Source organism: Moschus berezovskii, chromosome 11 (assembly GCF_049115385.1).
Source record: "Moschus berezovskii isolate FMDL1 chromosome 11, NW_MosBer_1.0, whole genome shotgun sequence".
NCBI classification, from domain to species: domain Eukaryota; kingdom Metazoa; phylum Chordata; class Mammalia; order Artiodactyla; family Moschidae; genus Moschus; species Moschus berezovskii.
In genome coordinates, this window is record NC_142470.1 from 57,319,294 (window position 1) to 57,344,984 (window position 25,691).

At 40.1% G+C, this 25,691-nt stretch overlaps 1 protein-coding gene across 1 annotated transcript in view; it reads left to right on the forward strand.

Annotated features, from left to right (window-relative positions):
• The window catches only part of DNAH6 (dynein axonemal heavy chain 6), a 301,941-nt gene that overhangs the window by 242,879 nt on the left and 33,371 nt on the right, over positions 1-25,691 (forward strand). The window contains exons 64-67 of the mRNA XM_055400589.2: positions 3,857-4,017; positions 6,978-7,066; positions 8,143-8,289; positions 13,220-13,358. Coding sequence (XP_055256564.2) covers positions 3,857-4,017; positions 6,978-7,066; positions 8,143-8,289; positions 13,220-13,358 — 536 coding nt within the window. The remainder of the gene's footprint in view (positions 1-3,856; positions 4,018-6,977; positions 7,067-8,142; positions 8,290-13,219; positions 13,359-25,691) is intronic.

Consider the following 25,691-nt stretch of genomic DNA (forward strand, 5'->3'; position numbering starts at 1 on the left):
TGGGCAAAGAGTCATATTCAGGAACACTCATAAAAACATGTTTATAATAGCAACAACAAAAAAATCCTGGAAACAATCAAGATGTCCACCTGAAAAAACTATGTAAATTGTGGCATATTCATAAAATTGAATATAATACACTATAACCTTGAAAATAAATAAATTAGGACTATGTTTATTAATATGGATGGGCCACACAAACTAATATTGGGCAAAATAAATTAGGTTGCACAAAAATTATATAATATTGGAGAAGTTTGATAAATCATGTAAAATTATTAAACAGATATATATTATATATTGCTTATGAATTCACATAATAGTATAAAGAAAAATACAAAAGTTATACCAAGTCCAGGAGAGCAGTGACCTTGTAGAAGGTGAAGTTTGGGTAACAAAAAAAGTGAACATAATGCAAGCTCAGATCATATGTTTTACTTCTGAAGCTGGGTATGGGTACAGATACTTATATTAACTTTAGAACTTTTGTTATAAAGGTTATAAAAGTGTTATAAAGGTTATAAAAGTGTTATAAAGGTAAAATACTTGGCTGATGAAATTAATAGTGAAATGAAGAGCCTTAATCTTTATACTCAACAAATAAAACAAATGCAAGATCTTCAAATACATATGCAGCATTTATAAAAGTAATGATTTTCCAAGAGATGGGTATTTCAAAAAGAATAAAACTTATTCCCTGACCACAATAAGTCTTAGAAATCGTAAAAGTTATTTTTTTTAATATTTGGAAAGCAAAAAAATGTTCTTCTGAACAGCTTGTTTGTTAAAGGGAAATCATACTGGAAATTTTCCAATAAATGGACAATGACAAAAACAATATAACCTATCAAAAACCAGAGGGGTTTAGTAATAAGACACTTAGTGTAAATTTATACATATGTAATGACTTCTGGTTCCAGAAATATCAGACTAAGAACTCAGGCTGATATTCCCACCAAGAAAAATTAGGCAATCTAAAACTTAGTTGTTAAGCTCTAATAGAAGGAAAAAATAATAAGCTAAGAGGAGAAACTTGTGACAGAAAACATACATTCAATAGACAAGATCTAAAAGAACAGAAGTTGCTATTATGAAAAATTTAATAAAATATAAATCTCTGTTGAAACTGCCAATGCAGAGAGAAAGAAACAGAGAAATTCAAATAATCTATAACATGAATGAGTAAGAGAATATCACTACAGACTTGCAGACATTAAAATAATCATAAAAGCACATTATTTAAAAAGAAAACTTTGCCAATGAATTTGAAAATGTTGATAAACAGGAAAATTCCTCCAAAAGCACACCTTTAAAAAACTAATAAGAATAATTAGAATATCTAAATAGTTCAATAATTTTTATTGAATTCATTATTAAAAACCTTCCCAGAATTCTGGGTTTATTTCAGTGATATAAGCATTAAAATACTGAAAATAAATTAATTTAATTCACCACATTGAAAGAGTAATAGCAAAATATCCTTAAAGAAGAAAACTATTAATTTAACATATGCAGAAAAAGCATCTGTTAAAATTCGACATGAATTCATGGTGGGAAATGTCCTAATAAACCAAGAATCTGGAAATCATGGCTTAAAAAGTGAAAAACAGAAATAGGACATTCTTCTACTCTGATAAAATGTATCTTAATTTTTAGTGGATTTAGCACAGTTACTGGACTTAGATTGCATTAATGCATACTAGCAACAGAAACTCTCATTCATTGTTGGTGAGAATACAAAATGGTACAGCCACTTTGGAAGACAGTTTCATGTTTCATATGATCAGCCATCTGGCATTTACCCAAAGGAGTTAAGAACTTATGTTCACCCAAGAACCTACGTTATACTAGAGCCTACATTAAATGCATAGCAGCTTTATTCATAATTGCCAAAACTTGGAAGCAACCAAGATGTCCTTCAGTAGATGAATGGATGAATAAACTGTGGTGTATCCATACAATGGATACGGTGCTGTGCTTTTGTGCTTAGTCACTCAGTCAAGTCCGACTCTGCTACCTTGTGGACTATAGCCCGCCAGGCTCCTCTGTCCATGGGGATTCTTCAAGCAAGAGTACTGGAGTGGGTTGTCACGCCCTCCTCCTGAGGCTCATCCCAACCCAGGGATTTAACCCAAGTCTCCTGCATTGCAGGTGGATTCTTTTACCATCTGAGCCACCAGGGAAGCCCAAGAATGCAAGAGTGGGTAGCCTATCCCTTCTCCAGGTGAACTTTCTGACCCAGGATTTGAACCAGGGTCTCCTACATTGCATATGTATTCTTTACCAGCTAAGCTACTCGGGAAGCCCGCAATGGATACTATTCAGTGCTAAAAAGAAATGAACCTATCAAGCCATGAAAAGACATGCAAGAACTTTAAATTCATATTACTAAGTGAAAGAGGCCAATCTGAAAAGGCTATATATACTAGATGGTTCCAAGTATATGACATTCTGGAAAAGGCAAAACTATGAAGACAATAAAAAAATAATAATAACAAAGAATTTATAGCCAATGTAAAGAACTCTTAGAAATCAATAAGAAAAAAGACAGGTGAACCAGTAGGAAAAAAGGGGAGAGAAGAATATAAAAGCAAATATCCAAATGCCCAATAAATAAACCTATGAAAATGGGAAATAATTTAAAACCTCAATGAGATACCATTGTATATCTATCAGGTGTTAGCAAAGTTGTGGAAAAATAAATACTCTCACCCATTGCTGGCACAACTGTGGAATGATGGCATCACTCTGAAAAAGTTTGATATTATAAAAAAATTAAGCATACACATGCTCTGTCAAACAGCAGTTCCATTCCTAGGAATATACACAACAAAATGGAGTACACGTGTATGCCAAGAGACATCTGTGAGACTGGCTAGTGCAGCATTGTTTGTAATAACCAGGAACCAGAAGTAACTCAAATGTCCAGCAAGAGCAGAATGGATGAATAAACTGTGATATAAGCATACAGTAGAATATTATACAGCAATGAAAATGAATGACACACAGTAATATGAATTAATCTGAAGAAATAATGTTGATTGAAATAGACCAAATATAAATATACACTTTATGATTCCGTTTATATAAATTCAAAAACAAGTAAAATTAATCTATTGTGTTAGAATTCAAAGTAATTGTTGCCTTTGAGACAAAAGGAGGATACTAATTGACAGGATACTAGTAATGTTCTCTTTTTCTTTGCCCTGGGTGGTGGTTCTTCTGTACATTCTCTTTGAGAGAATTCATCAAGCTAAACACTAATGATTTGTATACTTTTGTATATATGTTAGACTTTGGGTTTTCAAAAGCTTTTTAAAAACTGACCTATAGCATCAGAAGTCAGGACAAAGGGTACCTTTGGGATGGAGGAAGGGAAGATGATTGGAATAGAAAGGAGATAGGAGAGATGTCTCTGGGGTGTTAGGGAAGTTCTCTTCTCAAGCACAGATGTTTATTTCCTCTATGCACTTTGATTTGTATATTTGTATACACAGAACGACTGAGCGACTTCACTTTCACGTGTTGGAGGAGGAAATGGCAACCCACTCCAGTGTTCTTGCCTGGAGAATCCCAGGGATGGTGGAGCCTTGTGGGCTGCCGTCTATGGGGTCGCACAGAGTCGGACACGACTGAAACGACTTAACAGCAGCAGCATACACAGAACTATATTTGTCTTAAGCACTTTTGTGTGTTATAGTAAAAAAACGAGAAAATAAAAAATATTTTTACATCTATCAGAATGAGAATTTTAAATGTATGCATATTCTAGAAGCCTACCATATTTATATGTCTTAATAGTTGCATTGCTTTAAAATAATATGAAACAGCATTTCACTGTTGTTTTTGAATTCAGGGTGCAGTCAATTTCACTGGGACAAGGACAAGGACCTATTGCTGAGAGAATGATCAAAGACGCAATGAAATCAGGAAACTGGGTGTTTCTGCAAAACTGCCACCTTGCTGTTTCTTGGATGTTGGCAATGGAGGAACTAATTAAAAGCTTCACAGATTCAAGTATGTAGAGTTTGGCCCTCACCACCGCCTGACTATATATATCACACCTCGTCTCTGGGCCTCTGCTTCCTCAGAAATAAAGTGACCACAGAGCCCCATTGCTACAAGTCCCATACTAAGATGATTTCTATTCTATTCCAGTTCTAAACTTCTATGATGTCTATAAATGTTAAGATCCTTAATGCTTTTGTAGTCATGAGAGAAAAAAAGGATTTTTAAGATGCTTCTCTAAACCTGGCCTTTTTCACTCTTCTGTTTTTTGTGGGGGGGGTGGGGGGGTTTGGTTAACGAAATAATTAGCCCTAAGATTTTATGATATCTGACTTCTGTGCTAATCATTCAGTCAGTTCAGTCGCTCAGTAGTGTCCAACTCTTTGCAACCCCATGGACTGCAGCACACCAGGCTTCTCTGTCCATCACCAACTCCCACAGCTTGCTCAAATCGTGTCTTTCAAGTCGGTGATGCCATCCAACCATCTCATCCTCTGTCGTCCCCTTCTCCTCCAGCCTTCAATCTTTCCCAGTATCAGGGTCTTTTCTGATGAGTCAGTTCTTCACATCAGGTGGTCAAAGTATTGGAGCTTCAGCTTTAGCATCAGTCCTTCCAATGAATATTCAAGACTGATTTCCTTTACGATTGACTGGTTTGATGTCATTGCAGTCCAAGAGCCTCTCAACTCTTCTCCAACACCGCAGTTCAAAAGCATCAATTCTATGGTGCTCAGCTTTCTTTATGGTCCAACTCTCATATCCATATATGATTACTGAAAAACTTATTACCATAGAGGCAACTTTAATGTTGCTCTGGAATTGCATTGAGTTGGTCAAAAAGTTTGTTTGGGTTCTTCCCTTGAACTTTTTGGCCCACCAAAAAGTGGACTAACTTTACTAGAATAATACTAGAACTAACTTAATCTTGACTATTTAATGTAACTCATTAGATTACTAAACCAAGAAGCATAAATACAACTTTAATCTGCAGCCATTCATTTAGTAAATATTCAAGAACCTACTGAGTACCACATACTGTTCTAGCTACTTAGGGCACGTTGGTGAACAAAGCAACCACAGTCATCTGCTCTCTTCAAGCTTACATGCTAGCAAGTAGAGACAGACAAACTACATAAACAAACCTCATAACAAATAAGTAATGTATACAGTATGATAGAATGTGGTCGGTGCTGCGGAAAAAATTAAAAGCAAAGTAAGGAGGAACAGGAAGGTCGGGGTGGAATGGGAGCAAGGAGGAGGGGTGGAATGGGAGCAAGGAGGAAGTGTGGAAAGCAGTTTTAAATGGTGTGGTCTGGGTACACCTCTTTGAGAAGTTGGCATTTGACCAACACTTGAGAAAAGTCAGGGAGTCTAAAGGAAGAGCATTCCAGGTAAAAGGAACAGCTACTGCCTGGGGGCTCCCCCTAAGGAGGTAGGGGGAGCATGCCAGAGGAACAGCATCACTTGTGCTTAGAGACCAATGCCGAGAAAGGCCTCCTTGGATGATGCTTGTGTCTTCCTGTGACAGGAACACTGGTTTTCCCAGTTCTGCTCTGGCCTTTTGAAACTGGAATGTAGCTTTTCTTTCTTCGATTCTCTGTCCACAACTCAGAAAGGAAGTATATTGACTTCTTGATGCTACCTGTGAGGTCTCTCCATTTCCCTGCTCACTGAGTTCCCTTTGCTTCTTCTCTGCAGAAGGAACACATTCCTTTATTCTCCATAAGGCTTTCTGACCATTTTCATGTGGTTTTCCCTAAGTTAAATGGCTGCTGCTGCTGCTGCTAAGTCGCTTCAGTCGTGTCCGACTCTGTGAGACCCCATAGATGTTAGCCCAACAGGCTCTCCCATCCCTGGGATTTTCCAGGCAAGAACACAGGAGTGGGTTGCCATTTCCTTCTCCAATGCATGAAAGTGAAAAGTGAAAGTGAAGTCGCTCAGTCGTGTCCAACTCTTAGTGACCCCATGGACTGCAGCCCACCAGGCTCCTCCGTCCATGGGATTTTCCAGGCAAGAGCACTGGAGTGGGTTGCCATTGCCTTCTCCGGTTGAATGGCTGCTGCTGCTGCTGCTGCTAAGTCACTTCAGTCGTGTCTGACTCTGTGTGACCCCACAGATGGAAGCCCACCAGGCTCCCCTGTCCCTGAGATTCTCCAGGCAAGAACACTGGAGTGGGTTGCCATTTCCTTCTCCAATGTGTGAAAGTGAAAAGTAAAAGTGAAGTCGCTCAGTCGTGTCCGACCCTTAGCGACCCCACGGACTACAGCCTACCAGGCTCCTCCATCCATGGGATTTTCTAGGCAAGAGTACTGGAGTGGCTTGCCATTGCCTTCTCCGGGTTGAATGGCTAACGACAAACAAAAACAACTTCAGAAGCATAAAGACAGTAACTGTCCTTTTTTCATTTGAAGAATTACCAATTTCAGAGGAATGATCCTTAACATTTCTATAAAGCACTGAAAATTAACATTCCTGGACTTCCCTGGTGGGTCCAGTGGTTAAGAGTCTGCCGGCCAATGCAGGGGACACAAGTTCGATCCCTGGTCCAGGAAGATTCCACATACCTCACGGCAGCTGGACCTGTACACCACAATGATTTAATCCCTTGAGTTTTAGAGCCTGAACACCACAGCCAGAGAGTAGCCCCTACTCGCTGCAACTAGAGAAAGCCCATGCACAGCAATGAAGACCCAGTGCAGTCAAAATAATTAATAATTTAAAAAAAAAAAACAAGTTCTTAATTTCTTTACTCAACTGTACCAACATCCAGACTACCAGACTCACCTGGGTGAAGAGCTTCTAGAAGGAGTCCCCTCACCTCCATTTTAGAATATTTTACAACATCAAATATTTTAAAAAGATGAACTAGTCCTTAAACAGAGCTTATCTTTTTCTATCCTAAATAATTATTTCTTGTAGAAATATATTACTGAGTTAAGCATTTTCCTTTTTGTCTTTGTTTTAAACAGATGTTGTTATCAAGGACACATTTCGACTTTTTTTAAGTTCCATGCCTAGTAATACATTTCCTGTGACGGTCCTTCAAAATTCGGTCAAGGTAACATATGTTCGTGGTTGCACTCTGTGACATGATTGGCCTCAGGGTGCTCCCTGAGTGGATCCAGGGAGCCCACTGGGCCTGTGCAAGATTTTGTCAGGGTTCGGTCAGCCAAGGTGGGGAGGTGGGAGTCAGTGTCCATTCACCAGAGACTGAGTAGGGAAACAATTTCCCAGGCCATTGCCCTTCCTGTGTGCCCTTCTGCTAGTCATTCAACACCTCCCTGCTTCCCCTCTTCAAGAAAATGTCTAGGATGCAGAGAGATGAGAATAGAACCCTTCCCAGAATTAAGAAAATGTTTCAGCATGTGGGAGACAGGGAAGCCCACAAGCAGTATGGCTGATGGACTGAAACGTCAATCATCTTTCACATAATTCAGAAAACTTGGATAAAGAGACTTACTAAGTAAAATAAACCTTCAAGCTAAGGGCTGGAGACCCTATGGCAAGTCCTAGAAGGCATCTTTTATTTTTTTTTTGGCCATGCTGCCCAGCATTCAGGATCTTCGTTCCCCGACCAGGGATCGAAGTTTCCATATATGGGAAGCCTCTGCATATGAACCTGGAGAAGGAAATGGCAAACCCCTCCAGTATTCTTGCCTGAAGAATCCCATGGACAGAGGAGCCTGGTGGGCTGCAGTCCATGTGGTCGCAAAGAGTCAGACATGACTAAGTAACTAACACACACTTCTGCATATGAATGATCACTCAGGAACCAGGGTTGTCTCTTCCCTGGTGCCCCGTGCCATCAAGGCAAAGTGTGGGGTGATGGTAGACATTGAGATGACCAGAAAATCCAGTGTAGAAGGCCTGAGCATCCTTTCTGGCCCATGGTTAGAAAAATGGACACCAAATGGAAAGGTCTGAGGTTCTTGTGGAGGTGGTTCACCCACCAACTGTAGGCCTGAGGAACCCCTATTCTCCAGAGACCAAGGCTGAGAGAGATACAGAGCTGGCAGGAACAGGGTGGGAATGGCACCAGTTACCTGCATCCCCTCGCTGGCTTCTATTATGTGTTATTTGGAAAAACTGCAAATATGTACAACCACACTCTCTGCCATGTGTCTCTAAATACAGGTAACCAATGAGCCTCCAAAAGGTTTACGTGCAAATATCAGACGAGCATTTACCGAAATGATGCCTTCATTTTTTGAAGAAAATATACTTGGAAGAAAATGGAGACAAATAATATTCGGCATTTGTTTCTTCCATGCAATTATTCAGGTACACTCAATTTGCTAATTTTTTTAATATAGACAAGGAAAAGTGTATTAGGTTAAAAATCAATAAGGGGCTTCTATGGCAGCTCATGGAGAAGGAAATGGCAACCCACTCCAGTGTTCTTGCCTGGAGAATCCCAGTGACTGGGGAGCCTGGTGGGCCGCCGTCCATGGGGTCACACAGAGTCGGACACGACTGAAGCGACTTAGCAGCAGCAGCAGCAGCATGGCAGCTCAGATGGTAAAGGATCTGCCTGCAATGCAGGTGACCCAGGTTCAATCCCTGGGACAGAAAGATCCCCTGGAGAAGGGAATGACTACCTGCTTTGGTATTCTTGCCTAGAGAATTCCATGGACAGAGGAGCTTGGCGGGCTACAGTCCATGGAGTTGCAAAGAGTTGGACACGGCCAAATGACTAACACTTTAAATCAATAAAAAGTATGAATTAAAAACTTACAAATGACATTGTGAAATGCTGAGGTCTTTGTTCTGTATGAACCCAAGTTGTTTTAACTCATTCCCTAGACTTCCCTGGTAGCTCAGATGATAAAGAATCTGCCTGCAATGTAGGCGACCTGGGTTCGATCCTTTGGTCAGGAAGCTCACTTGGAGAAGGAAATGGCTACCCACTCCAGTATTCTTGCCTGGAGAAGTCCATGGACAGAGTAGCCTGGCAGACTACAGTCCATGGGGTCACAAAGAGTCAGAAATGACTGAGCGACTAACATGCACACGCTCTGATTTCTGTATGACCCTTGCCTCTGTACTTCACAGCTTTGCCTCCCAGCTCTGCTCTGACCTAAGGAGCCACATCGCCTGGACAAATGCAGTAGGTCAAATTCAAAATCATGAAGATGTCTCTGCAGCTGTGCTTCACTCACAAAATTTGCTTCCCCTCCAGACTCTACCCCTGAAATCAGTGTTCCTATTTTTGTAATCACCTACAGTCAGAACTTTGGCCACCTCATGCGACGAGTTGACTTACTGGAAAAGAGTCTGATGCTAGGAGGGATTGGGGGTAGCAGGAGACGGGGACGACAGAGAATGAGATGGCTGGATGGCATCACCGACTCTGTGGACATGAGTTTGAGTGAACTCCGGGAGTTGGTGATGGACAGGGAGGCCTGGCGTGCTGTGGTTCATGGGGTCGCAAAGAGTCAGACACGACTGAGCAACTGAACCGAACTGAACTGAACAGTCAGAATTTCAGGACTGTTTTTATCCTTCCTCCTTTACATATATATATCATGTTGGTCAGCAAGTCTTCATTTTTTATTACAATAATTTCACTCTCACCTGTTTCTGTTTAGTGGGCTTACCACCCACCCTTAATGGCTGCCTCCCTGTGATTAGATCCCCAAGTCCCCTGACCAGTGACCTTCAACTCAGCACTACTTTCTCCTTCCCTCTGTTCAAACTCACTGCCCTGACCTGGTGTCCATTCTGTGCCCTTGTACAGGAACTCTGACTTTAGCTCTGTATCCCTGTCTTGATTAGGTAGGCTGCAGGTTTTCAAATGTATTTGGTCTGCCAAGAAAGAATTAGTAGAGAAAAAAAACAAAGATTAAATATGCAGGACATGGAATAAATAAGTAAACAAGACCCTAGAGAAAATCAAAGACTGGGATTAGAGGGTCTATGTGGGAGGCCTTTTTTCTAATACAAAAGCATCTGAGATGTAGGAGGTAGTTTTAGACTTGGGGAAATTTTAAAATCAAGAGGAGCAAACAGAGTACAATTGCCATTATATGGGAACAACCTAAGTGTCCCTCAAAGATGAATGGATAAAAATGATGAGATAGATATATATATATACACACACATAATGGAATACTATTCAGCCATTAAAAAGAATTAAATTTTGCCATTTGCAGCAACATAGACGACATGGAGGGCCATTATGCTAAGTGAAATAAGTCAGAAAAAGACAAATATATTACATCACTTATACTTGGAATATAAGAAATGCAACGAGCTAGTAAATATAACACAAAAGAAGCAGACTCACAGATAGAGAAAACAAACTAGTGGTTATAGGTGGGAGGCTATATAGGGGTGGGAAAGGAGGAGTGATAGTTTATGATGAATGGTGTCAGATTTGTGACCTGTGGAGGAGAGAATTTATATCTGGGGCTAGGGACAAGGCTTGATCACTCAGGGCTTTTGTGTAGCAGAGTTTTATTACAGTGAAAAAGGGATAAAGAAAGCTTCTGACATAGATATCAGAAGGGGATAGAGAGTGCCCCACTCAAGCCCTTCTATACTTTTACAATTGGTTTCTACAATGAAAGGTCTTACGAGACCCACTCCCACACAAGATAACAGGATTAGACAGAAGGTTCTCCTTAAGAAGGAGAAACATGTCCTTGAGCAAGATACATTGTTGTTATAAAAAGAAGAGAAGTGAAAAGCAAAGGAGAAAAGAAAAGATATAAGCATCTGAATGCAGAGTTCCAAAGAATAGCAAGGAGAGATAAGAAAGCCTTCCTCAGTGATCAATACAAAGAAATAGAGGAAAACAACAGAATAGGAAAGACAAGAGATCTCTTCAAGAAAATTAGAGATACCAAGGGAACATTTCATGCAAAGATGGGCTCGATAAAGGACAGAAATGGTGTGGACCTAACAGAAGCAAAAGATATTAAGAAGAGGTGGCAAGAATACACAGAAGAACTTTGCAAAAAAGATCTTCATGACCAAGATAACCATGATGGTATGATCACTGACCTAGAGCCAGACATCTTGGAATGTGAAGTCAAGTGGGCCTTAGAAAGCATCACTACGAACAAAGCTAGTGGAGGTGATGGAATTTCACTTGAGCTATTTCAAATCCTGAAAGTGCTGCACTCAATATGCCAGCAAATTTGGAAAACTCAGCAGTGGCCACAGGACTGGAAAAGGTCAGTCTTCATCCCAATCCCAAAGAAAGGTAATGCCAAAGAATGCTCAAACTACCTCACAAGTGCACTCATCTCACACGCTAGCAAAGTCATGCTCAAAATTCTCCAAGCCAAGCTTCAGCAATACGTGAACCGTGAACTTCCAGATGTTCAAGCTAGTTTTAGAAAAGGCTGAGGCACCAGAGATCAAATTGCCAACATCCGCTGGATCATGGAGAAAGCAAGAGAGTTTCAGAAAAACATCTATTTCTGCTTCATTGACTATGCCAAAGCCTTTGACTGTGTGGATCGCAATAAACTGTGGAAAATTCTGAAAGAGATGGGAATCCAAGACCACCTGACCTGCCTCTTGAGAAACCTGTATGCAGGTCAGGAAGCAACAGTTAGAACTGGACATGGAACAACAGACTGGTTCCAAATAGGAAAAGGAGTACATCAAGGTTGTATATTGTCACCCTACTTATTTAACTTATATGCAGAGTACATCATGAGGAACTCTGGGCTGGATGAAGCACAAGCTGAAATCAAGATTGCTGGGAGAAATATCAATAACCTCAGATATGCAGATGACACCACCCTTATGGCAGAAAGTGAAGAGGAACTCAAAAGCCTCTTGATGAAAGTGAAAGAGGAGAGTGAAAAAGTTGTCTTGAAGCTCAACATTCAGAAAACAAAGATCATGGCATCTGGTCCCATCACTTCATGGGAAATAGATGGGGAAACAGTGGAAACAGTGTCAGACTTTATTTTTTGGGGCTCCAAAATCACTGTGGATGCTGATTGCAGCCATGAAATTAAAAGACGCTTACTCCTTGGAAGGAAATTTATGACCAACCTAGAGAGCGTATTAAAAAGCAGAGACATTACTTTTCCAACCAAGGTCCGTCTAGTTAAGGCTATGGTTTTTCCCGTGGTCATGTATGGATGTGAGAGTTGGACTGTGAAGAAAGCTGATCGCCGAAGAATCGATGCTTTTGAACTGTGGTGCTGGAGAAGACTCTTGAGAGTCCCTTGGACTGCAAGGAGTTCCAACCAGTCCATTCTAAAGGAGATCAATCCCGGGTGTTCATTGGAAGGACTGATGCTAAAGCTGAAACTCCAATACTTTGGCCACCTCATGCGAAGAGTTGACTCACTGGAAAAGACTCTGATGCTGGGAAAGGTTGGGGGCTGGAGGAGATGGGGACGACAGAGAATGAGATGGCTGGATGGCATCACCAACTCGATGGACATGAGTTTGAGTGAACCCCGGGAGATGGTGATGGACAAGGAGGCCTGGCGTGCTGTGATTCATGGGGTCGCAAAGAGTCAGACACGACTGAGTGACTGAACTGAACTGAACCAATATTTTGTAATAACTGTAAATGGAGTGTAATCTTTAAAAATTGTATAAAAGATAAGTTTAAAAAACAAAAAGAAGAGAGAACATGGCACCCATCCTCTGATATAATCAGTAGTTTAGAGTTAAGAAATTAGGTGAGAGAGGGCAATAACAAAAGAGTGGGAAAGATTTCCCTGTGGAGAGTCATGAAACAGGAATTGAGATTCTGGATACCATTTTTTAAAAAAGATCTCTATAGAGAAGTCAGTGTTTAATCAACCCATCAGGCATGACTGAAAAGCCTACGTGATGTACAAACTTCTGAGAAGATTTAGGGGCAGCTCTCTCCATCAGACAGGTAATTAGCATCAGTATTTTTATACCAAGAAGACTCTAAGGTGGGATAATTTTTTCTATTTTGATGGGGAAATATTTTATTTTACCATAAAGAACAAATGTTCTTTTGTTGAGTCTGTCATTATTTCACATTTCCAGTAATATCTAATTATCTTTTAGAAAACTGGAAAAAGGCCAGAGTTGGAGGAAGAGGTGCCTGCCCTGTTTGGTGAAAGTCAAACTGAAAACCTCACTCAAGTTGAATGGCATTTTGCACAATGAGGATGCCAGACTTCAACAGAAACTCTGGTTTTCAGTATTTTTATGCAGAATTAATTTTATCAAATTTTAAGACCATTTCTACTTTCTGTTCTAGGAGAGAAAAAAGTTTGGCCCTCTTGGTTGGAATATCTGCTACGAATTTAATGATAGTGACAGGGAATGCGCTCTACTGAACCTCAACCTTTACTGTCAAGAAGGAAAGATTCCCTGGGATGCACTGATTTACATCACTGGTCAGTATGCCCACATGGTCTGATGTCCAGCTCTCCACCACACAGTTTTTGGTTTACACCTACCTGGCTTATACCAAGATGATGTCCTCCCAAGTGTATGGTGAGGTGGAGATGACTTCTGATATTCCCTTTGAGAAGATAAGACCATGATAAGAATATCATAAGAATGTTTATACAGAGAAGACGGGACAGATATTTTCCCAGATAATAATAGTGAACTCTTAGATAGTTCTTGCTTCATGCCAAGCACATTTCAGGCACAGCCCATGAATTTTCAGATTTAATCCTCATAATAACCCTATAAGGTAAAGACCGTTATATCCGTATTTTAGAAATAAGGAAACTGAAGTACACAATTTACAAGGGTGAAGCCAAGATTTAAATGCAGGCAATCTAGCCTCCAGAGTTTGTGCTCTTAAGTTCAAAAGAATCTGAACATGGTTGACCAGTAGAGACCTATTGAGTCAGGGGTACTTACGACAAAGGAAAAAATATTTTATGAAGTATAATTTTTAGCAAATATTAATTGTGGCCCTGTAAGATCTTACTGATAAAACTAGATCCAGTTTAGACCATGCAGGCCCAAATAATGAATAAAAGATTCCCATTAGGAGGTGGGGGAGGGAGACAGCCTGAAAAGGAGCAGAATGGGAATGGATGGTTTTCATTGGTGAGCAAAGGAAATGAGGAACAGCAGAGAGGGGTCAGCTGATCTAGAGACTTGAACAGCATGTGACACCTTGGAACATGCTTGAGTGAAGGGCAGTGAAACAATAGTGAAAATGGATGAGGACCTATCTCCAGGCTGGACCAAGAAGGATGGGCATGGAACCTGGGAAGCTCCTTTGTACTTCTGCCCCCAGCCACTCCTGTGGGGCCAAGATTGCTTAACATAACAGTGAACTAGACAGTATTCTTCCCTGCCACCCTGTACACACCCTGAAATTTCTGCTTCCTAGCTTTTCTCTGCTTTCTTTCTTTCCTAGAACCTTTGACCTTTCCGTTAGCTCAATTGTTTCTACTGCCATGAAAGTAACTGGGTTTTGAAAAGCAAAGAAAGGAACAAGACAATGATATATCTTTTCTCACTACTACTATTCAATGTTGTGCTGAAGTTTCTATCCTGGGAAATTAGACAAGGAAAAGAAATAAAAGGAATCAGTTTAGAATGGAAGAAGTAACTTATTTGCAGATGACAACATCTTGAATGCAGAAAATCCTAAGGAATTCACACACACACACACACTGGAAGTAACAAATGAGTTCAGCAAGGCTGTGGGATACAAAGTCAACATACAAAAATCAACTCCTTTTCTGTACACTGGCAATGAACAATTTGAAAATATTTGTAATTATGTTCATGATAACATCAAAAATAATAAACAGCTTAAAAATAAATTTAATAAAAGAATTGCAGATTTGTACACTGAGACCTGCAAAGCATTGTCAAAGAAAATTAAAGATAATCTAAATTAATGAAGAGACATGACATGCTTATGAATTGAGAGATACAATATTGTCAAAGTGATAACATTCCCCAGACCGATCTATAGATTTAACACAATCTATAGATTTAACACGGGCTTCCCTGGTGGCTCAGATGGTAAAGAGTCTGCCTGAAATGTGTGAGACCTGGGTTTGATCCCTGAGTCGGGAAGATCCCCTGAAGGAGGGCATGGAAACCCACTCCAGTATTCTTGCCTGGAGAATCCCCATGAACAGAGGAGCCTGGTGGGCTACAGTCCATGGGGTTGCAAACAGTCAGACAGAACCGAGCGACTAAGCACAAGCAAAACATAGATTTAACACAATCACTGACAGATTTAACAACTGAAGCTGATCATAAAATTTGCGAAAATGTGAAGGGCCCCAAAAAACAAAAACAATTTTGAAAAAAAATGAATGAATCAAGAGAGTTATAATTCCCAATTTCAAAAGTTATACAAAGCCACAATAATCAAGACTGGATTTACTGTATAGCACAGGGAGCTATATTCAATACTTGTAATAAACTATAAAGGAAAATAATTGGAAAAAAGATATATACACATATATGTATAATTGAATCATTTTGCTGTACACCTTAAACACAATATGGTAAATCAACTAAATTCAATTTATAAAAAAGACTATAAAAAATTTAAAAAAAAAAAGACTATATAGTACTGGCATAACATTAGACATATAATCAATCGAACAGAATTGAGAATCCAGAATTCTGGAGAATCCAGAATTGAGAATCTTATATTTATCATGTTTTTTAACAAAGGCACCAGGACAACTTACAAATGATGCTGGGACGATTGGACACCTAGCTGCTAAAGACAGAATTTGAATCCTTATCTCATAGCATACAAAAAAGTTAATTCAAACTGAGTGGTATATCTAAATGTAACAGCTAAAAATATAAAACTCTTAAGAGAAAGCATATAAATAAATCCTCATGACTTTAGGTTAATTATGGATTCTTAGATATGGTGCAAAGACACTAGTAATTAAAGAAAAATAATAAATTCAACTTTTTCAACATGTAAAGCTTTTACACCTCAGCAAACACTATCAAGAAAATGAAAAAGCAAGACATATACTGAGAGAACATATTTGTAAGTTATGTATCTGATAAGGCACCTGTCTATGAAGTATGTAAAGAACTCCTACAACAATAAGAAAAAAAAATCCAATTTTAAAATGGGCAAAATTTTGAATGTACATTTCACCAAAAAATACATACAGATGCCTAATAAGCACATGAAAAGATGCTCAATTAATCATTCAGTTCAGTTCAGTCGCTCAGTCATGTCCAACTCTTTGCGACCCCATGAATCACAGCACGCCAGGCCTCCTTGTCCATCACCATCTCCCGGAGTTCACTCAAACTCATGTCCATCGAGTCGGTGATGCCATCCAGCCATCTCATTCTCTGTCGTCCCCTTCTCCCGCCCCCAATCCCTCCCAGCATCAGAGTCTTTTCCAGTGAGTCAACTCGTCGCATGAGGTGGCCAAAGTATTGGAGCTTCAGCTTTAGCATCAGTCCTTCCAATGAACACCCAGGACTGATCTCCTTTAGGATGGACTGGTTGGATCTCCTTGCAGTCCAAGGGACTCTCAAGAGTCTTCTCCAACACCACAGTTCAAAAGCATCAATTCTTCGGCGATCAGCTTTCTTCACAGTCATTAGGAAAATGAAAATGGAAACCATGTTGTGATACCACTTTATACCTATTAGGATGACTGTAATAAAAAAAAGATCATAACAAGTGTTATCAAGAAAGTGAAGAAACTGAAACTCTCATACATTGCTGGTGGCAATGTAATGAGGTGCTACTGCTTTGGAAAATATTTTAATAGTCTTACCATATGAATTATAAATTCCATTCCACTCCTGCATATATATCAGGGAAAATGAAAACACATGTCCACACTAAAACTTGTACATAAATGTTCATAACAGCATTCATGTTCATAACAGCATTATTCATAATACCAAAAAGTGGAAACAACCTGAATGTCTATCAACTGATGAATGGATGAATAAAACAAGGTATATTCCATACAATGTAATATTGACAACACATGTGCTCAGTTGTGTCCGACTCTTTGTGACCCTATGGACTGTAACCCACAAGCTCCTCTGTCCATGGAATTTCCTGGGCAAGAATACTGGAGTGGGTTGTCATTTCCTTCTCCAGGGGATCTTTCGAGCCTAGGGATGGAACCCATGTCTCCTGCTTCTCCTGCATTGAAAGTGAATACTTTATGGCTGAGCCAACGGGAAAACCCCACAATGTAGTATTGAAAAGTGAAAGTCGCTCAGCCATGTCCAACTCTTTGCAACCCCCTGGCCTATACAGTCCATGGGATTCTCCAGGCCAGAATACTGGAGTGGGTAGCCTTTTCCTTCTCCAGGGAATCTTCCCGACCCAGGGATCGAACCCAAGTCTTTTGCATTGCAGGCAGGTTCTTTACCAGATAAACCATAATTGCTCCATAAAAAGAAATAAAGTACTGATATATGCTCCAACATGGATAAACCTCAAAAACATGCTAAGTCAAAGAAGCCAGACATAAAATATCACATGCTGTATATTCCATTTATGTGAAATTTCCAGAAAAAATCAAATATACAGACAGAAAGTAGAATACAGACAGAAAGAGTGATTGCCTGGGGCAGAATAGAAAAGGACTGTGACTGCAAATGGGCACAAGATGTATTCTGGGGAAGATGATAGAAATGTTCTAAAATTAGATTATAATGATAGTTACACAATCTTGTAAATTTACTAAAAACTAGTTATACGTGTGAAATTTAAGTGATTTTATGATCTTCAAGATATAGCTCATTAAAAAGGTTTTTTAAAAGTAGGAGAAAAAAGGCAATACTGGGGACTTCCCTGGTGGTCCAGAGTGGTTAAGAATATGCTGCCAATGCAAGGGACAGAGGCTCAATCCTTGGTCTGGGAAGATTCCACATGCCTCGAGCAACTGGACCCATGCACCACAACTACTGAAGCCCAGAGCCTGAACTCTGCAATAAGAGAAGCCACTGCAATGAGAAGCCCACACACCACAATGAAGAGTCACCCTCTCTCTAGCTGCAACTAGAGAAAGCCTGAGCATAGCAATGAAGTCCCAGTGCAGCCAAAAATAAAATAAATTTTAAAACTTTTATTAATGCAGTGCTGTATCCAGGCAATGATATTTGCTCATGGTGAGATTTTAGGCAGTCATTTATGGATTAATCCAGAAAATACAGCTTAGTACTACTATGTTAAAGGCTGGAAATACAAAGATGGTGTAGCCCCCATCTACCAAAAATTCATGGATGCAGATAATAAATAAACTATAATATGGTATAATTACCAAAATAGAAGTTGTAAGGACAATGAATGGGAATTCAAAAGGAGCAAATAATGCTACCTGGAGGAATCTAGGGAAAGTCCACCGAGGTGTGATGGTTGAGCGGGATGCTGAGAAGTGGATTGGGCTCAGCAGAAGAGAAGAGGAAGGAGAGCACTCTGGCAAAGAGAACACTGATGCAAAAGCCCAGCAGTGTCAGGATGAGCTATGCCTGTAGACACTGTGAATAGTTCAGTAGTGCTGGAGCAGGCTATTAAGAGATGATGTTGTCTTCCCTGGTGGCTCAGTGGTAAAGAATCCACCTGCCAGTGCAGGAGACATGGTTTCAATCTCTAGTCTACAAAGATCCCACATGCCACAGAGCAACTAAGCCCGTGCAGCACAATTACTGAGCCTGTTCTCTAGAGCCTGGGGAATTGCAACTACTGAAGCCCAAGCACTCTGGAAACCGTGCTCCGAAACAGGAGACGCCACTGCAATTAGAAGCCTATGCACCACAACTGGAGAGTAGCCCCTGCTCTCCATGACTAGAGAAAAGCCTATGCAGCAACAAAGACCCAGTACAGCCAATATGAAATGAATTAATCATTTTTTTAAAGAGGTGATGTATATGGAAGAAAGCTTTACCTTCAATAAAACTTAAAAAAAAAAAGTAATCTGCGGGCACATCTTTAAAGCCCATGTGTGTTCTTCATAAATTTGGACTCTACCTTATAAGCAATGGTTGGCAAGTACAGTCTTTTAGGCTGGGAAGAGGTGCAGTCATTTACAAAGCTATAGTAAAAGCAAGACGAAGAATTGAACAAGGGGATTATAGCAACACCAAGGGGGAGACTAGACAAGAGAGAATAAACAGAGAAAGATTAAGGAGGCTTTGAATATGAGAAGGTGTTTGGGGTTGGAGGAAGAGGAGGTCCTTAAAATTTTATAGAGTAAGCTACAGTAATGCCTAAGTCCAGGAATCAGATCTGAGCACAGAATGGACAAGGACAAAGCCAGACCTCAGGCCTGTCCAGTTTGTATCAGGTCATCCCTGAGCCAACCCATGGGGATAAGACTAGAAGAGAAGGGGAAAACCATGACATCAGGATTTGCAGCAAGACCCTTAGGAACTGTCACGCCAGGGTTAGGAAACACAGTGGGCATGTGTGGTGGACACCCCCTTCCAAATGTTTTTCTTCTAAATCCAGAAAACTGCTACTTAAAAGTAAGCCTAAAATTGAGTCAGATACCTTGAGTCAAATTATTAGAGCTTCTGGTTTACTCATTTGATCCAAGAAAAAAGGTAACACTGAATCTGGACACAGAATCACAAAACCTGATTTTTAAGGTAAATAATTTCCATGCTGCTTCTCAAAATGTAGATATTTTAGTTTGAATTTTTTTTGACTCTGCTGCAAGGCATGTAGGATCTTAGTTTCCCAGCCAAGTATCAACCCATGCTCCCAACAGTGGAAGCATGGAATCTTAACCACTGAATCACCAGGAAAGTCCCTGAATTTTTTTTTTTTTTAGAATGATGCATTTTAGGGCAACTCTTCCTCTCACCACTGACTAATTATGGGAGCCTGACTTTTCCAAGCCACCCTCCTTTCCCAGGCATCATCATACAACTGAAGAAACTTGACCTTTATATTCCCATCCAGCCCCCAGGGTGCAAGAGGAGCTTTGAGTTGGTCCAAAGCTAGATGAACTGACCACAAAGATTTAACCCAGTTTTGTGTTCTAAGACTTCCCAGAGGGTAACTGAAGAATATTCTCAGGAAAGTACAACAGCATCTCCTTCTTCCTTCTTAGAACTGTTGAAACAGGGAGTCAGCTACACCCTCACTCTAAGTGGCTAAGCCAATAAGACTGACCAGAGGTCTGGGACAATGTCAAATGCACCAACATTCAAATCATAGGAGTTCCAGAAGAAGACAAAAAGAAAGGCCATGAGAAAATACTTGAAGAGATAATAGTTGAAAACTTCCCTAAAATGGGGAAGGAAATAGCCACCCCAAGTCCAGGAAACCCAGAGAGTCCCAAAAAGGATAAACTCAAGGCAAAACACCCCAAGACACATATTAATCAAATTAACAAAGATCAAACACAAAGAACAAATATTAAAAGCAGCAAGGGAAAAACAACAAATAACTCAAGGAGATTCCCATAAGGATAACAGCTGATCTTTCAATAGAAACTCTTCAGGCCAGAAGGGAATGGCAGGACATACTTAAAGTGATGAAAGAGAAAAACCTACAACCCAGATTACTATACCCAGCAAGGATCTCATTCAAATATGAAGGAGAAATCAAAAGCTTTACAGACAAACAAAAGCTGAGAGAATTCAGCACCACCAAACCAGCTCTTCAACAACTGCAAAAGGATCTTCTCTAGACAGGAAACACAGAAAAGGTTTATGAACTCAAACCTAAAACAACAAAATAAATAGCAATCAGATCATACTTATCAATAATTACCTTAAATGTAATGGGTTGAATGCCCCAACCAAAAGACGAAGACTGGCTGAATGGATACAAAAACAAAACCCCTATATATTTTGTCTACAAGAGACCCACCTCAAAACAAGGGACAGCTACAAACTGAAAGTTAAGGGCTGGAAAAAGATATCTCACTCAAATGGAGACCAAAAGAAAGGGGGAGTAGCAATACTGATATCAGACAAAATAGAATTAAAATGAAGGCCATGAAAAGAGACAAAGAAGGACACTCAGTTCAGTTCAGTTCAGTTCAGTCTCTCAGTCGTGTCCGACTCTTTGTGACCACAAGAATCACAGCACGCCAGACCTCCCTGTCCATCACCAACTCCAAGAGTTCACTCAAACTCATGTCCATCGAGTCGGTGATGCCATCCAGCCATCTCATTCTCTGTCGTCCCCTTCTCCTCCTGCCCCCAATCCCTCCCAGCATCAGAGTCTTTTCCACTGAATCAACTCTTCGCATGAGGTGGCCAAAGTACTGGAGTTTCAACTTTAGTATCAGTCCTTCCAATGAACACACAGGACTGATATCCTTTAGAATGGACTGGTTGGATCTCCTTGCAGTCCAAGGGACTCTCAAGTGTCTTCTCCAACACCAGAGTTCAAAAGCATCAATTCTTAGGCCCTCAGCTTTCTTCACAGTGCAACTCTCACATCCATACATGACCACAGGAAAAACCATAGCCTTGACTAGACGGACTTTGGTTGCCAAAGTAGTGTCTCTGCTTTTTAATATGCTATCCAATTTGGTCATAACTTCCCTTCCAAGGAGCAAGCATCTTTTAATTTCATGGCTGCGATCAGCATCCACAGTGATTTTGAAGCCCCAAAAAAATAAAGTCTGACCCTGTTTCCACTGTTTCCCCATCTATTTCCAATGAAGTGATGGAACCAGATGCCATGATCTTAGTTTTCTGAATGTTGAGCTTGAAGCCCACTTTTTCACTCTCCTCTTTCACTTTCATCAAGAGGCTTTTGAGTTCGTCTTCACTTTCTGCCATAAGGGTGGTGTCATCTGCATAGCTGAGGTTACTGATATTTCTCCCAGCAATCTTGATTCCAGTTTGTGCTTCATCCAGCCCAGCGTTTCTCATGATGTGCTCTGCATATAAGTTAAATAAGCAGGGTGACAATACAACCTTGATACACACCTTTTCCTATTTGGAACCAGTCTGTTGTTCCACGTCCAGTTCTAACTGTTGCTTCCTGACCTGCATACAGGTTTCTCAAGAGGCAGGTCAGGTGGTCTGGGATTCCCATCTCTTTCAGAATTTTCCACAATTTATTGTGATCCACACAGTCAAAGGCTTTGGCATAGTCAATGAAGCAGAAATAGATGTTTTTCTGGAACTTTCTTGCTTTTTCCATGACCAGTGGATGTTGGCAATTTGATCTCTGATTCCTCTGCCTTTTCTAAAACCAGCTTGAACATCTGGAAGTTCACGGTTCATGTATTGCTGAAGCCTGGCTTGGAGAATTTTGAGCATGACTTTGCTAGTGTGTGAGATGAGTGCATATGTGTGGTAGTTTGAGCATTCTTTGGCATTGCCTTTCTTTGGGATTGGAATGAAGACTGACCCTTTCCAGTCCTGTGGCCACTGATGAGTTTTCTAAATTTGCTGGTATATTGAGTGCAGCACTTTCACAGCATCATCTTTCAGGATTTGAAATAGCTCAACTGGAATTCCATCACCTCCACTAGCTTTGTTCATAGTGATGCTTTCTAAGGCCCACTTGACTTCACATTCCAAGATGTCTGGCTCTAGGTCAGTGATCACACCATCGTGATTATCTTGGTCGTGAAGATCTTTTTTGTACAGTTCTTCTGTGTATTCTTGCCACCTCTTCTTAATATCTTCTTCTTCTGGAAGGTCCACACCATTTCTGTCCTTTTTCGAGCCCATCTTTGCATGAAATGTTCCCTTGGTATCTCTAATTTTCTTGAAGAGATCTCTTGTCTTTCCTATTTTGTTGTTTTCTTCTATTTCTTTGCATTGATCGCTGAGGAAGGCTTTCTTATTTCTCCTTGCTATTCTTTGGAACTCTGCATTCAGATGCTTATATCTTTCCTTTTCTTCTTTGCTTTTCGCTTCTCTTCTTTTCACAGCTATTTGTAAGGCCTTCTCAGACAGGCATTTTGCTTTTTTGCATTTCTTTTCCATGGGAATGGTCTTGGTCCCTGTCTCCTGTACAATGTCATGAACCTCCATCCAGAGTTCATCAGGCACTCTATCAGATCTAGTCCCTTAAATCTATTTCTCACTTCCACTGTATAATCATCAGGGATTTGATTTAGGTCATATCTGAATGGGACGCTACATAATGATCAAAGGATCAATCCAAGAGGAAGATATAACAATTATAAATATATATGCACCCAACGTAGGAGTACCGCAATATGTAAGGCGAATGCTAACCAGTATGAAAGAGGAAATTAACAGTAACATAATAGCAGTGGGAGACTTTAATAGCCCACTCAGACCCATGGATAGATCAACTAAACAGAAAATTAACAAGGAAACATATCTTTAAATGATACAATGGACTGGTTAGACCTAATTGATATCTATAGGACATTTCACCCCAAAACAATGAATTTCACCTTTTTCTCAAGTGCACATGGAACCTTCTCCAGGATAGATCTCATCCTGGGCCATAAATCTAGCCTTCATAAATTCAAAAAAATTGAAATCATTCCAAACATCTTTTCTGATCACAATGTGGTAAGATAAGATGTCAACTACAGGGAAAAAATTATTAAAAATACAAACATACGGAAGCTAAACAACATGCTTCTGAATAACCAACAAATCACAGAAGTAATCAAAAAAGAAATCAAAATATGCATAGAAATGAATGAAAATGAAAACAAAACAACCCAAAACCTATGGGATTCAGTAAATGCAGTGCTAAGGGGTAGGTTCATAGCAATACAAGCTTACCTCAAGAAACAAGAGAAAAATCAAATAAATAACCTAACTCTGCACCTAAAGCAATTAGAAAAAAGAAGAAATGAAGAACCCCAAAGTTAATAGAAGGAAAGAAATCATAAAAATTAGGACAGAAATAAATGAAAAAGAAACAAAGGAGACCATAACAAAAATCAACAAAGCTAAAAGCTGGTTCTTTGAGAAGATAAATAAAATAGACAAACCATTCCCCAAACTCATCAAGAAAAAAGGGGAAGAATAATCAAGTTAACAAAATTATAAATTAAAATGGAGAAATCACAACAGATAACACAGAAATACAGAAGATCGTAAGAGACTACTATCAGCAACTATATGCCAATAAAATGGGCAACTTGGAAGAAATGGACAAGTTCTTAGAAAAGTATAACTTTCCAAAACTGAACAAGGAAGAAATAGAAAACTTAACAGAACCATCACAAGCACAGAAATCAAAACCTTAATCAGAAATCTTCCAGCAAACAAAAGCCCAGGACCAGACGGCTTCACAGCTGAATTCTACCAAAAATTTAGAGAAGAGCCAATAAGGGACAGAAATGGTATGGACCTAACAGAAGCAGAAGATATTAAGAAGAGGTGGAAAGAATACACAGAAGAACTGTACAAAAAAGATCTTCACAACCAAGATAATCATGATGGTGTGATTACTCATCTAGAGCCAGACATCCTGGAATGTGAAATCAAGTGGACCTTAGAAAGCATCACTACGAACAAAGCTAGTGGAGGTGATGGGATTCCAGTTGAGCTATTTCAAATCCTGAAAGATGATGCTGTGAAAGTGCTGCACTCAATATACCAGCAAATTTGGAAAACTCAGCAGTGGCCACAGGACTGGAAAAGGTCAGTCTTCATTCCAATCCCAAAGAAAGGCAATGCCAAAGAATGCTCAAACTACCACACATATGCACTCATCTCACACACTAGCAAAGTCATGCTCAAAATTCTCCAAGCCAGGCTTCAGCAATACATGAACCGTGAACTTCCAGATGTTCAAGCTGGTTTTAGAAAAGGCAGAGGCACCAGAGATCAAATTGCCAACATCCACTGGTCATGGAAAAAGCAAGAAAGTTCCAGAAAAACATCTATTTCTGCTTCATTGACTATGCCAAAGCCTTTGACTGTGTGGATCACAATAAACTGTGGAAAATTCTGAAAGAGATGGGAATACCAGACCACCTGACCTGCCTCTTGAGAAATCTGTATGCAGGTCAGGAAGTAGCAGTTAGAACGTGACACGGAAAAACAGACTGGTTCCAAATTGGGAAAGGAGTATGTCAAGGCTATATATTGTCTCCCTGCTTATTTAACTTATATGTAGAGTACATCATGAGAAATGCTGGGCTGGATGAAGCACAAGCTGGAATCAAGATTGCCGGGAGAAATATCAATAACCTCAGATATGCAGATGACACCACCCTTATGGCAGAAAGGGAAGAGGAACTAAAAGCCTCTTGATGAAAGTGAAAGAGGAGAGTGAAAAAGTTGGCTTGAAGTTCAACATTCAGAAAACAAAGATCATGGCATCTGGTCCCATCACTTCATGGAAAATAGGTGGGGAAACGTGGAAATAGTGTCAGACTTTATTTTGTTGGGTATTGGGGACCAGCCTCGATATGGCCCAGGGTATCCTCGGGATGAACGGCTTCGGCATCAGAGAGAGAGAGAGAGACAGGGGCTGATGATTCCTTGGTTTACACAGGAAACCAATAAAACCCCAGCACGGGGTTTGCTCTGTTTACCTAGGCCGCAGGCACCCTCTCGAATCACTGGAGGCACCCCCACCAGGGCACCCCCTCGAGTGGGTCTTAGAAGCCCAGGCAGATAAGTAAACGCAGAGGGCCCAGCGCTCCAAGGATCTCAACCAGAAAAAGGAGAATAGAGAAAAGGACGGAAAAAGAGAAAGAACGACATGGGGAGACCAAGCTTCAGTGAGCAAGGCCCAAAACTTTATTTTCCAGTGCTGCTTTTGTACCCTAAGCTGTGCACATAAAAAATAGAGAAAGAGAGGTATAGAGTCACGCCAA